This window comes from Dendrobates tinctorius, unplaced genomic scaffold (genome assembly GCF_039654945.1).
Source record: "Dendrobates tinctorius isolate UK_male_01 unplaced genomic scaffold, ASM3965494v1 ptg000097l, whole genome shotgun sequence".
In the NCBI taxonomy this organism is placed as follows: domain Eukaryota; kingdom Metazoa; phylum Chordata; class Amphibia; order Anura; family Dendrobatidae; genus Dendrobates; species Dendrobates tinctorius.
This window is the reverse complement of record NW_027361765.1, coordinates 26674542-26689434: the sequence shown is the minus strand read 5'-3', so window position 1 is coordinate 26689434 and position 14893 is coordinate 26674542. Positions and strand designations below refer to the sequence as shown.

Genomic DNA, 14893 nt, shown 5'->3' with positions numbered 1-14893 from the left:
CTTTGATTTTTACTTTTTATTTTTTGGTTAATAAATGGGTGAAAGAGGGTCGAGGAGTGTTTATTTCAGTTAAAGGACTTTACTCTGTGTATGTCTTTATTAAATTTCACTATGGGGTTAGTAATGGTGGTGTCTGATGGACAACTCTCCGTTACTAATCCCTGGGCTTTATGTCAGTGGACATAAAACAGCTGACATCAACCCAAAAACTATTACTTGACTTGTCACTGCACCAGGGCAAGTGGGAAGAGCCGAGGCTAAGTGCCAGAATTGGAGTATCTAATGGATACACCATTTCTGAAGTGACTGAGGGCTGATGTTTTTAGTCTGGGAGGGCACCAATATTCATGGTCCTGTTACAGCCTAATAATATCAGCCTGCAGCTGTCTGTTAAGCATTTGATAGTTGGTAAATATAGGGGGACCACACGTCATTTTTGGAGGGTCCCCCCTATAATAACCAGTAAAGGCTAAGCAAACAGCTGTGAGCTGTTATAAATATGCTGGAAACCTCTATGGCTAATGGCCCATTCCTAGAATATTAACACCAGCCTATGTGTCATCCGTTTGTCATCAGTGTGCACGTGTATGCAACGTATTGCTGACCATGCTGCCGGCAAAAAATGGACACATCAACGTGTTTTGCACACGGTCCATGGACACACACCGACATGTGCGCAGACCCATAGATTTGAATGGGTCTACGTGTGTAAGTGTCCTTGATACGTGTGGAAACTGTCACCACACGTACAGGAGACACTGAAGTGTAAAAGAGACTTAAAAGATATTGCGGAACTTGTCTTTGAAAGAGATACATGTGCCTAAAGATAGTTTGGAGTGTGAAATCCTGATCACAGATTCATTTAACATAGGAAACTGAATTTGGTCTTGTAAACTCTATTAATTGTTGCGGTATAAAAATGGATGCCATGTAGATGTAAAAAACAGACTTACAAATAGCATATGGATTGCATACAAATGGTATATGGATGGTAATAGAAATCTCTGGATGGAAATTAGACTATTTTGTACACTCATGTGAACTTAGGCTTACTGGACTGCTTACTATAGTTTTGATAAAATCACCGTTTTATATGTTGTAGCTCTGCTAGTCTTCTCAATGATGAGTTCTGTATATTCCGCCTACCCCAGTGTTTTGCTTCTTTACCTATGCTCAGTGTAGACGGAAAATTATCAATCGGTTGTGAGACATGGAGCTGAAAAAGCTCATAAATTTCTTGGACTACATTGCTGCAGGCTTGCCAGTCCTATCAGTACTGATAATCTCCTGCTGATAATACAGTATTTTCTGAGGAGCTGTCTTCTAGGCAGGAAATTGAATGATGTAAAGCAGATTCTTTAAGCTAAAGTATGGCTGCAATGTCGGTGACATGCAGATAACATAAAGGAATCCGTATTTTTAATACCCTCCATAACTTTACTGGGTGTTTCCAACTGCAAAAGGAATTTATCACGTGCTTCATTTTTACAATGTAACTGAAAGGTGCAAAGACATATTTTCCAGCTAATTATCCCCTGCTCAGCTAGTTTACCACTAAAACAATATTTATATAGTATTTGTTTTCCAGCGCCAAGCAGAGCAGTATCTCAGAGCCATCGAAGACGCCAGTGAGAAAGTTAAAATCGCAGAAGCAAAAATAGAAGAACGAGATGTGAAAATTGTAGAACTTGACCGGCTAGTTCATAGAATGCATCAGGTACCCGCATTCCTAATTTTAACTCATTTTTCTGGTCTCATGGTCTGTTTGTTGCTGTGACATCTGTTTTATATGGTCTATGAGTCTGGAGGTGTATAACCAAAGTGTTTCTTGTAGGAACGAGAGCAACTCCAGGTTCAGCTAACAAGACATGAAGAACGAATTCAGAGACTTGATCAAAAGATGGAGATAACATCGACAGAACGAGCAAGGTACAATTTCAACTAGCCCATGCTCTGTTGAACAGATTCAGGCTATGTACCCATGTATGCAGAAAATTCCTGACTAAAAACCGGACTCCTTCCCAGGAAACACGCGCCCAGTCTCATAGAATATAGTTAGAAATGCGGATTTTTCCACGAAATTAATGAGCATGCTGCGTTTTTTACCGCAATGTGTTTTTTTTTTGGCGGAAAAAACGGATCAATATGCACAAAGTGCAGAATTAATTAAAATTAATGGGATGCTTCTTGTAAATGTTTTTTAAGCGTTTTTGCCTCTAGCATGCAGAGGCAAAAATGTAGGTGCTGCGGGTAGAGGAGCGCATAATGCCACCCCCTGCTGCCTGCCACTTCAACACCTGGCTCAACTTGCCTTATTATAGCTGCGGCCCTGGTTGCCCTCCTATGGCCCCCTCCACATCTCCTGGTGTACTGGCCTGTCTCCTGGTAGCGCCTCCAGCCTCTGGACACTACGCTGACAGACACAGCAAACCTTCTTGCCACAGCTCATATTGATGTGCCATCCTGGATGAGCTGCACGATCTGAGCCACTTGCGTGGGTTGTAGAGCCCGTCTCATGCTACCACGAGTGTGAAGGCACAACCAACATTAAAAAGTGACCAAAACATTAGCCAGAAAGCATTGGTACTGAGATGTGGTCTGTGGTCCCCACCTGCAGAACCATTCCTTTACTGAGGGTGTCTTGATAATTGGCAATAATTTCCATCTGTTGTCTATTCCATTTGCACAACAGCATGTGAAATTGATTGTCAATCAGTGTTACTTCCTAAGTGTACAGTTTGATTTCACAGAAGTTTGATTTACTTGGAGTTATATTCTGTTTTTTAATTTTCCCTTTATTTTTTTGAGCAGTGTATTTCCAGTCCATATGTTCGTTTTTTTCTTTATCGGTGAACTTGCCAAATTATAAAAAGAAGGCACCTCCCTATTAATCATACCCCACAGAATATGTGATTCTTTAGAGCGATAATATGGTAACAGCAGTACAAAATATTATTACGATGATCTGTTTATCTCGTGGGTCCTCTACCTTTAGGACAATTAAGGTCTCATTCATTTGTCTGTGAATCATGGACGTGTGCTGCCATTTTCACGGATAGAACACTTACCTATTATAGTTTATGTGATTGGGCACATGCTCATGTCTTTTTGAGAATAAAAATATCTGTAAAAAAAAAAATTAAAAATATTGATATGTAATGGACCAAAATTCCCAATACAAGTCTATGGGTTCATGAAGAATCACAAACAACACACATTGTTATCAGTGTGCAGTCCGTGATTAACTTTGTAATGGATAGGAGAAGCTTTGGAGTTCATACAGTATATATTCATATTAGAAAATGATGATGAAACCCTGATAAAAACTGACTCACTGCCCAAACACTGTTGAAATTCGGATCAAAGACACTGATGAAAATGTCACCTTTTTTTTGAGCACCAGAAAAATCACTGACATCTGAAAGATGCCTAAGTCAGAGGAACATCCCATCTTCAGTTTCCCTGAGCACTCAATCCCTTTTCTCACCGTAGAAACATTTGTTAGGAAACCTAGTTGGAAAAATGTTTTGTTTTATAATTTTGCGGTACATTTAATAATATTTGTTCTTCAGGACCCAAAATTTAGAGGAAGCTGCAACAAGTTTACGGGAGCGCATTAAACACCTAGATGACATGGTACACTGCCAACAGAAGAAAGTAAAACATATGATTGAAGAGGTGAGGATATCAGTATGGCTTAACCCCTTCACCCCCAAGGGTGGTTTGCACGTTCATGACCGGGCCAATTTTTACAATTCTGACCACTGTACCTTTATGAGGTCATAACTCTGGAACGCTTCCATGGAACCCGGTGATTCTGACAATGTTTTCTCGTGACATATTGTACTTCATGTTAGTGGTAAAATTTCATTCAAATAACTTGCGTTTATTTGTGAAAAAAATGGAAATTTGGCAAGAATTTTGAAAATTTCGCAATTTTCAAAATTTGAATTTTTATGCCCTTAAATCACAGAGATACGGCACACAAAAAACTTGATAAGTAACATTTCCCACATGTTTACTTTACATCAGCACAATTTTGGAACCAAAATTTTTTTTTGTTAGGAAGTTATAAGGGTTAAAAGTTGACCAGCGATTTCTCATTTTTACAACACCATTTTATTTTTAGGACCACATGACATTTGAAGCCACTTTGAGGGGTCTATATGATAGAAAATACCCAAAAGTGACACCATTCTAAAAACTGAACCCCTTAAGGTGCTCAAAACCACATTCAAGAAGTTTATTAACCCATTAGGTGCGTCACAGGAATTTTTTTGAATATTTAAAAAGAAATGAACATCTAACTTTTTTTCACAAAAAAAATACTTCAGGTTCAATTTTTTTTATTTTACCAAGGGTAACAGGAGAAATTGGACTGCAAAAGTTATTGTGCAATTTGTCCTGAGTACGCTGATACCTGATTTGTGGGGGGGAACGACTGTTTCGGCGCATGGCAGAGCTCAGAATGGAAGGAGCGCCGTTTGACTTTTTCAATGCAAAATTGGCTGGAATTCAGATCGGACGCCATGTCACGTTTGGAGAGTCCCTGATGTACCTAAACAGTGGAAACCCCCTACAAGTGACCCCATTTTGGAAACTAGACCCCCCAAGGAACTTATCTAGATATGTGGTGAGAACTTTGAACCCACAAGGGCTTTACAGAAGTTTATAACGTACAGCGGTACAATTAAAAAATCATATTTTTTCCACAAAAATGATCTTTTCACCCCAATTTTTATTTTCCCAAGGGTAACAGGACCCTAAAAGTTATTGTGCAATTTGTCCTGAGTATGCTGATACCCCATATGTGGGGGTAAACCACTATTTGGGCACATGGCAGAGCTCAGAAGGGAAGCAGCGCCATTTGACGTTTTTGGCTGGAATTGAGATCGGACATCATGTCGCGATTGGAAAACCCCTGATGTACCAAAACAGTGGAAACCCCCCACAAATGACACCATTTTGGAAACTAGACACCCTAAGGAACTTATCTAGATGTGTGGTGAGAACTTTGAACCCCCAAGAATCGTAGAGCCACACTCTACATAGAGAATAATGGAGCCTCCAGCACCGACCTCCATCCTCAGAGCCGCACTCCACATAGAGAATAATGGAGCCTCCAGCACCGACCTCCACCCGCAGAGCCACACTCCACATAGAGAATAATGGAGCCTCCAGCACCGACCTCCACCTACAGAGCCACACTCCACATAGAGAATAATGGGGCCTCCAGCACCGACCTCCACCCGCAGAGCCGCACTCCACATAGAGAATAATGGAGCCTCCAGCACCGACCTCCACCCGCAGAGCCGCACTCCACATAGAGAATAATGGGTCCTCCAGCACCGACCTCCATCCGCAGAGCCGCACTCCACATAGAGAATAATGGAGCCTCCAGCACCCACCTCCACCCGCAGAGCCGCACTCCACATAGAGAATAATGGGGCCTCCAGCACCGACCTCCACCCGCAGAGCCGCACTCCACATAGAGAATAATGGAGCCTCCAGCACCGACCTCCACCCACAGAGCCGCACTCCACATAGAGAATAATGGAGCCTCCAGCACCGACCTCCACCCGCAGAGCCACACTCCACATAGAGAATAATGGAGCCTCCAGCACCAACCTCCACCCGCAGAGCCGCACTCCACATAGAGAATAATGGAGCCTCCAGCACCGACCTCCACCTACAGAGCCGCACTCCACATAGAGAATAATGGAGCCTCCAGCACCGACCTCCACCCGCAGAGCCGCACTCCACATAGAGAATAATGGAGCCTCCAGCACCGACCTCCACCCGCAGAGCCGCACTCCACATAGAGAATAATGGAGCCTCCAGCACCGACCTCCACCCGCAGAGCCGCACTCCACATAGAGGATAATGGAGCCTCCAGCACCGACCTCCACCCGCAGAGCCGCACTCCACATAGAGAATAATGGGGCCTCCAGCACCGACCTCCACCCGCAGAGCCGCACTCCACATAGAGAATAATGGGGCCTCCAGCACCGACCTCCATCCGCAGAGCCGCACTCCACATACATGGCTGCTCTCAGTGCTCTGTGCTGTGCGCACAGGACCTGTGATGAGGTCACAGGAGGGGAGGAGACAGGGGTCACATGATCGGGGGCCCTGACACCTTACCTCCTGTGATCTCATCACAAGCCTTTGCACGCTACCAGCAGCATCAGCGTTCACGCTACTTGTAGATGCTGCTGGTAGCTGAGCACATAATGCCGCCCCCACGGTCACTCACTTTTAGGTGGGGAGAAGATGGAGTGCCATTGCAGCAGCCAGCAGGAATGTGGTGGGGGCCCCCTTAGAAGCTCTTGTGGTGGGGGCCCTGGGGCTGAAGCCCCGCCTGCCCTGCCTATAATCCGGCCCTGTGCGGTGGCGGATAATAATGGGGCAATTTACTGGCCTGGGCTGTGGGCCCCTTAACCCCACTGGGCCCGGGGCAACTGCCCAAATTGACCTCATTATAATCCGCCACTGACTGTATGGACACACGTCAGGGCTCGGAAGGGAAGTAGTGACGTTTTGGAATGCAGACATTGATGGAATGGTCTGCAGGTGTCATGTTGCCTTTGGAGAGCCCCTAATGTACCTAAACAGTGGAAACCCCCCACAAATGACCCCATTTTGGAAACTAGACCCCCTAAGGAACTTATCTAGATGTGAGGTGAGCACTTTGAACCCCCAAGGGCTTCACAGAAGTTTATAATGCCCGGGCATGAAAATGAAAAAATCGTATTTTTTCCACAAACATGATCAATTAGTCCCCAATTTTTTCATTTTCCCAAGGGTAACAGGAGAAATTGGACCCCAAAAGTTGTTGTCCAATTTGTCATGAGTACGCTGACACCCCATATGTTTGAGAAAACTACTGTATGGACACACGTCGGGGCTCGGAAGGGAAGTAGTGACGTTTTGGAATGCAGACTTTGATGGAATGGTCTGCGGATGTCATGTTGCCTTTGGAGAGCCCCTAATGTACCTAAACAGTGGAAACACCCACAAATGACCCCATTTTGGAAACGAGAACCCCTAAGGAACTTATCTAGATCTGTGGTGAGCACTTTGAACCCCCAAGGGCTTCACAGAAGTTTATAATGCCCGGGCATGAAAATAAAAAAATCGTATTTTTTCCACAAACATGATCAATTAGTCCCCAATTTTTTAATTTTCCCAAGGGTAACAGGAGAAATTGGACCCCAAAAGTTGTTGTCCAATTTGTCATGAGTACACTGACACCCCATATGTGGGAGAAAACTACTGTATGGACACACGTCGGGGCTCGGAAGGGAAGCAGTGACGTTTTGGAATGCAGACTTTGATGGAATGGTCTGCGGGTGTCATGTGCGTTTGGAGAGCCCCTGATGTACCTAAACTATTGAAACTCCCCACAAGTAACCCCATTTTGGACACTAGACCCCCTCACGGAACTTATCTAGATGTGTGGTGAGCACTTTGAACCCCCAAGTGCTTCAAAGAAGTTTATAACGCTCGGACGTGAAAATAAAAAAATCATTTTTTTCCACAAAAATGATATTTTTGCCCCCAAATTTTTATTTTCCTAAGGGTAACAGGAGAAATTGGACCCCAAAAATTGTTTTGCAATTTGTCCTGAGTAGGCTGATACCCTACATGTGGGGGTAAAACACTGTTTGGGCGCATGGCAGAGCTTGGAAGGGAAGGAGCACCATATGACTTTTTCAACTCAGAATTGGCTGAAATTGAGATCAGACGCAATGTTGCATTTGGAGAGCCCCTGATGTGCCCAAACAGTGGAAACCCCCAATTCTAACTCCAACCTGAACCCCAACACACCCCTAACCCTAATCTCAGCCCTAACCCTAGCCCTAACCCAAGCCCTAACCCTAGCCCTAACCCTAACCCTAGCCCTAACCCTAACCCTAGCCCTAATGGAAAAATGGAAATAAATACTTTTTTTTATTTTATTATTTTTCCCTAACTAAGGGGGTGATAACGGGGGGTTTGATTTACTATTTGTGGCGGTTTTTATGTTTGGCAGCTGTCGCACGCTAAAAGACGCTTTTTATTGTAAAAATAGTTTTTGCATCACCACATATTGAGAGCTATAATTTTTCCGTATTTTGACCCACCGAGTCATGTGAGGTCTTATTTTTTGCGAGACGGGTTGACATTTTTATCGGTACCATTTTCGGGCACGTGACATTTTTTGATCGCTTTTTATTCCGATTTTTGGGACGCAGAATGAACAAAAACCAGCGTTTCATGAATTTCTTTTGGGGGGGTGCGTTTACACCGTTCCGCGTGCGGTAAAATTGATAAAGCGGTTTTATTCTTCGGGTCTGTACGGTTACAGCGATACCTCATTTAGGTTTTTTTTATGTTTTGTCGGTTTTATGCAATGAAAACTATTTTATATAAAAAATAATTATTTTTGCATCGCTTTATTCTGCGAGCTATAACTTTTTTATTTTTTCGCTGAAGATGATGTGTCGTGGCTCGTTTTTTGCGGGACAAGATGACATTTTCAGCGGTACCATGGATATTTATATGCGTCTTTTTGATCGCGCGTTATTACACTTTTTGTTTGGCGGTATGATAATAAATCATTATTTTCTGCTTCGTTTTTTATTTTTATTTTTTAAGGGGTTCGCTAAAGGGGTTAACTAATGGGACAGTTTTATAGGGCAGGTCATTACGGACGCGGCGATACCTAATATGTGTACTTTTATTGTTTGTTTTTTTTATTATTTTCAAAAAATGAATTTATTGGGGAATATATTTTTTTTTTTTTACTAATTTATTTGGCGATTTTTTTAAATTTATTTTTACATTTTTTTTAAATTTTTTTTTACTTTATTACATAGTCCCAGGTGGGACATCACTGTCCTGTGACAGATCGCTGATCTGTCACATCACAGATCACTGTGACAGATCAGCGATCTGTCACAGGCAGTGCCGAAGGCTTCCTCATGCCTGCGCTTTGCAGGCACTGAGGAAGCCAGCTTCCTCAGGTCCCCAAAGGCCCCCGTCGCCATCTTGGATTCGGGGGCCTGGAGGATAGGAGCCCCCCGCAGCAGCGCTGCACATTGCGCTGCCGTGGGGGGCTCAGGGAAGCACGGAGGGAGCCCCCTCCCTGCCGATGCTTCCCTTTAACTCCCGGTACACCGCGATCATGTTTGATCGCGGTGTGCAAGGGGTTAACGTGTCGGGGGTGGTCCGTGACCGCCCCTGACACATTGTGCCGGGTGTCAGCTGTGATAATCAGCTGACACCCGGCCGCGATCAGCGGCGCTCACCACGTGGGCGCCGCTGATCGCGGTAGACGTACTATCCCGTCCACGGTCATACGGGCCCGGGTACCGTGGATGGGATAGCACGTCGGATGTCAGGAAGGGGTTAAAATGATGAGGAATATGGGCCTTTTTATTTGCTGCTGTGACATTGGAAGTTGGAGGTCTCCAGTTGGCACAGTTCTCTCCTCTCAACCAAATGATGTACAGCATATTATTGATCAAAATCTGGTAAAGTCTGGGATATCCACAAAATATTTCATTACACCTCCCTCCTTCCCGACGCATGGAAACCATCATTTTTGTGTTTTTATTTTGCCTCACCTTCTTCTATAACTTTTCACATTTTTTCTTCAATGTATCTGTCTGGAGTTATTTTTTGCAGAGATGTACTTTTGGAATGACACCATTCATGTTCACATACAATGTACTGAAAAATGGAAAAAAATACAATTGTTTTGAAATTGCAAAAACCCTCTTGTGATTCAGACATTGTTAGGTGTTTTAATTTTGCAACATTAATTGTGTGGTAAAAATTATCTGGCTTCATGATTCTCCATGTCAGTAGAATTAAGGCAATACAGAAAATGTCTAATTTTTAAATTATTTTAGTGGTGAAAAAAATGTTAAATCTTTAAAAAATTTTTTTTTTTTTTTTTGGTCGGCATTTTTTGAGACCCGTAACTTTTTATTTTTCTATTGATTGCGTTTTTGGAGGGCTTGTTTTGCAGTGCAAGCTGACATTTTTATTGATACCATTTGGGGATAAATATTACCATGTCTTAAACTGCAAACAATGAAGAACCAATAGTGATCAATCAATAGTGACGGTGACATCGATCGGCATAGTAGAGAGAGGGAGCTTCGTCTTGGCTTCCATTGGCATAACGCAATTGAAAATGCGTTGTGTCGATGGTAACCATACTGACCCCTTGTCAAAAGATGGCCAAGTACAGTGGCCGGTAAGCTTCTGCTCAGAGCAGGAACTGAAAAGTCTCCTACCTGTGTGCAAAATGCTGATCTAATATCTTTTTAGGCTTGCATAAAAGCATGGTCGATCACAGTTTTGTGCACTTCTGAAAAAAAGGATTCCAAAGTAATGCCGCTGCCTCATTATAGTAAATGAATCCTTTAAGGATTTCATCTGAATCATATAATTTGGAGATTTAGATGAGAATCCTGATGTAAGTGCTCAATGTAGAGCACAGGATAAATGTGATCCAAAATGTTATGTAACATGTTCCCAATAAAAGCTTCAAACCAATCCACTAAAAAAGCAAGTTCCCACTTAAGGCCCCGTCACACATAGCGACTCACCAGCGATCCCGTCAACGATATCAACGTGTCAGGATCGCTGGTGAGTCACTACATGATCGCTGATGAGCTGTCAAATAGACAGCTTCACCAGCGATCAGGACCAGCAACACCGAGCGTGCGGCGTCACTGTGTACTTAGTTACCAGCGCTCTGATGCAGGGAGCTGGTAACTAAAGAACACATCGGGTTTCTAAGGGACGTGCGTCACTTAGAAACCCGATGTGTACCTTAGTTACCAGCTCCCTGAATCAGCGTGCTGGTAACTAAGGTACACAGAGGGTTTCTAAGCACAGCGCCGTGCTTAGAAACCATGCGTTTATCTTAGTTACCAGCTGATCGCTGGTCTCCCGCCTGTTACATGCAGCGATGCGTGCTGGCCAGCGGGAGACCAGCGACCAAAAAAGTGTCCAGGGCTTTCCAACAGTGATCAGCGATACCAGCATTGGGGCCGGTCGCTGATCGCTGTCACACACAGCGATCTCACTGGTGAGATCGCTGTTACATCACAAAACTTGTGACTCAGCCCCTGTGTGACGGGGCCCGTAGGTCCATGAGTTTCCACTGTTTTGGCACAGCAGGGGGCTCTGTAAACGCGACATGGAGTCTGCTATCTATTCCAGCCAATTTTAGACTCAAAAAACAAATGGCATTCCTTCCTTTCTGAGACCTGGTGTGTGCCCAAACAGTAGTTTTCACCCAAACTGGGGTATTGGTATACTCAGGAGAAATTGCAAAACAAATTGTGTAGTTCATTTTCTCCTGTTACCTTGTAAAAAATACAAAATTTGGGGCTAAATGAACATTTTTGTGGGAAAAATTAAAATGTTCATTTTTTTCTTTCCACATTCCTTTAATTCACGTGAAGCATCTGAAGGGTTAATAAACTTTTTGAATGTGATTTTACGCACTTTGAGGGGTATAGTTTTTAAAATGGTGTCACATTTGGGTATGTTCCATCATATAGGTCTACGAAAGACACTTCAAATGTGATGTGGTCCCTAAAAAAAATGGTTTGGTAAATTTTGTTGGAAAAATGAGAAATTGCTGATAAACTTCCTAACTTAAAAAAAAGTTTTATAAATGATAGTGATGTTAAGTAGGCATATGTGAAATGTTATTTATAAATTATTTTGTACAGCATGACTAACTGGTTCAAGGAAAAAAAAATTAAAATTTGAAAATTGTGAAAATTTCCAAATTTTTGCCAAAATGCATATATTTCCTTTCACAAATGCAAAAAATGTAAAACTAAATTTACCACTAACATAAAGTACAAGAGTGTCATGAAAAAAACAAACTGAGAATCACTGGGATTTGTTGAAGTGTTCCAGAGTTATTGCCACATAAAGTGATACCGGTCAGAATTGTAAAATTTGGCCTGGTCTGGAAGGGGCAAAGAAGCTTCGGGATGAATGGTATTTAAGCAGGCGTATTAATAAATAAAGAGTGTTTTTTCAAGGAAGACGAGTGCCAACTTGTCTGCAATTTGAATCTTAACCACGGAAAGAAAATAATCCGGCAGAGAACCTAGGATGAATTCATTGCAGGTGTGGGGAACTGTTTGTTTCTTACATTGCATTAGTGCTGTAGATAGGTTAGAAATTTGTAGCTGCTTTTTATTAAATGATTTCAATGAGCAGTTCTGACAGTGCTGACCATTTGTGTCCTTAAACTACACTGATTAAGCTTTAAGAAAAGCTTAACTTACTGGAAAAACATTAACTTATCCTACTTAGTGAACAGCTAGGAATAAGGATGATCAACAGTAACACAAAGCACAAAGAAGAGCAATCTCTAGACATGCATAGATCCCCATCTAGTTCACATTGTTTAGTTCATACCTAGGAGATTCAAACAAACTAAATATTGGCAAAAGACCTTGAGAGAACACATAACCGACCATTAGTCTTTCTCTCTTTGGGCTGCTGATCGTTCAACAATTTTGTTTTAAACTGTGATTTAGTGTCACATCTAGTGTTGAGCGATACCTTCCGATATCGGGAAATATCGGATCGAATTGGATCGGACCGATACCCCAAAAATATCGGGTATCGCTGATTCCGATACCGGAAACCAGCGCAAGTCAATGGGACACAAATATCGGAATGAAAATAAACCCTTTCTTTCCTTGCACATCCAGTTTGGGAGGGGGGAAGAGTGTGGGCGGTGCGTGGGTGGAGACTGTGCGTGTCTGTGTGTGCGGGCGGGGTCTGTACAGGCCTCTCAGGGGTCTGTGCGTGCCTGCCGGGGGTCTGTGAGGGCCTGCCGGGGGTCTGTGCGGGCCTGCCGGGGGTCTGTACGGGCTGCCGTGGGTCTGTGCGGGCCTGCCGGGGGTCTGTGCGGGCTGCAGGGGGTCTGTGCGGGCCTGCCGGGGGTCTGTACGGGCCTGCCGGGGGTCTGTACGGGCCTGCCTGGGGTCTGTGCGGGCTGCCAGGGGTCTATGCGGGCCTGCCGGGGGGGTCTGTGTGGGCCTCTCGGGGGTCTTTGTGTCTGTGTGCAGGAATCTTCCGATGGGACTACAAGTCCCATCGGGCTATGCCTGCTATAATGACAGTGATTGACATATTAACCAATGATGGGACAGTAGTAGTCCCATCATCCGGCTAATGTGTTTAATGTAAAAAAAAAAAACACAAACATACATACTACATACATACATACTACATACAACATACATACTACATACTACATGCATACATACATACTACATACAATACATTCATACAATACATACATATAGACATACAGTACATATAACATAGAGTACATACTCACCATCACTTGTCACTTTGATCCCCGAAGCCAGTGTCATCTGTAAAAAATATTAAAATAACAAACAAGCAATATACTCCCTGATCCGCAGACATCCACGAGTGTCCCATGACAATCTCCCGTGGAGAACAGCAGCATCAGCTGATGCGACCGGTCTCTAGGGGCTCCAGGAATACAATGACAGGAGGAAGGTATCTCTACGCACTGTATTCCTCCGCCACTGTAAAAAAACAGTCCCTAGTCTCACTTTTGGCATTGCTGTGTGAGAAAGTTCCCATGCAGCTTTTGCCATAAAGTGAGACCAGTGAACTATAGTAACCTCTCTGTGATGCACTGCAGGAGCCATTGTCTCCTGTCAGTGTGTCACTGAAGGTCCTATAAATGTCACTGTTCTATAGGGGAGATCGTCGTGGGATGCTCGTGGATTTCTGCGGATCAGGGAGTATATTGCTTGTTTGTTATTTTACTATTTTTTACAGATGACACTGGCTTCGGGGATCAAAGTGACAAGTGATGGTGAGTATGTACTCTATGTTATACAGTGGGGCAAAAAAGTATTTAGTCAGTCAGCAATAGTGCAAGTTCCACCACTTAAAAAGATGATAGGCGTCTGTAATTTACATCATAGGTAGACCTCAACTATGGGAGACAAACTGAGAAAAAAAAATCCAGAAAATCACATTGTCTGTTTTTTTCCCTTTTATTTGCATATTATGGTGGAAAATAAGTATTTGGTCAGAAACAAAATTTCATCTCAATACTTTGTGATATATCCTTTGTTGGCAATGACAGAGGTCAAACGTTTTCTGTAAGTCTTCACAAGGTTGCCACACACTGTTGTTGGTATGTTGGCCCATTCCTCCATGCAGATCTCCTCTAGAGCAGTGATGTTTTTGGCTTTTCGCTTGGCAACACGGACTTTCAACTCCCTCCAAAGGTTTTCTATAGGGTTGAGATCTGGAGACTGGCTAGGCCACTCCAGGACCTTGAAATGCTTCTTACGAAGCCACTCCTTCGTTGCCCTGGCGGTGTGCTTTGGATCATTGTCATGTTGAAAGACCCAGCCACGTTTCATCATCAATGCCCTTGCTGATGGAAGGAGGTTTGCACTCAAAATCTCACGATACATGGCCCCATTCATTCTTTCATGTACCCGGATCAGTCGTCCTGGCCCCTTTGCAGAGAAACAGCCCCAAAGCATGATGTTTCCACCACCATGCTTTACAGTAGGTATGGTGTTTGATGGATGCAACTCAGTATTCTTTTTCCTCCAAACACGACAAGTTGTGTTTCTACCAAACAGTTCCAGTTTGGTTTCATCAGACCATAGGACATTCTCCCAAAACTCCTCTGGATCATCCAAATGCTCTCTAGCAAACTTCAGATGGGCCCGGACATGTACAGGCTTAAGCAGTGGGACACGTCTGGCACTGCAGGATCTGAGTCCATGGTGGCGTAGTGTGTTACTTATGGTAGGCCTTGTTACATTGGTCCCAGCTCTCTGCAGTTCATTCACTA

General features: G+C 43.4%; 1 protein-coding gene across 2 annotated transcripts in view; it reads left to right on the top strand.

Moving 5' to 3' along the window:
- The window catches only part of MYZAP (myocardial zonula adherens protein), a 153897-nt gene that overhangs the window by 119299 nt on the left and 19705 nt on the right, over positions 1 to 14893 (top strand). For both annotated transcript variants that reach the window (XM_073586978.1, XM_073586979.1), the window contains exons 9-11: positions 1589 to 1717; positions 1835 to 1929; positions 3573 to 3678. In XM_073586978.1, the coding sequence (XP_073443079.1) occupies positions 1589 to 1717; positions 1835 to 1929; positions 3573 to 3678 (330 nt within the window). The remainder of the gene's footprint in view (positions 1 to 1588; positions 1718 to 1834; positions 1930 to 3572; positions 3679 to 14893) is intronic.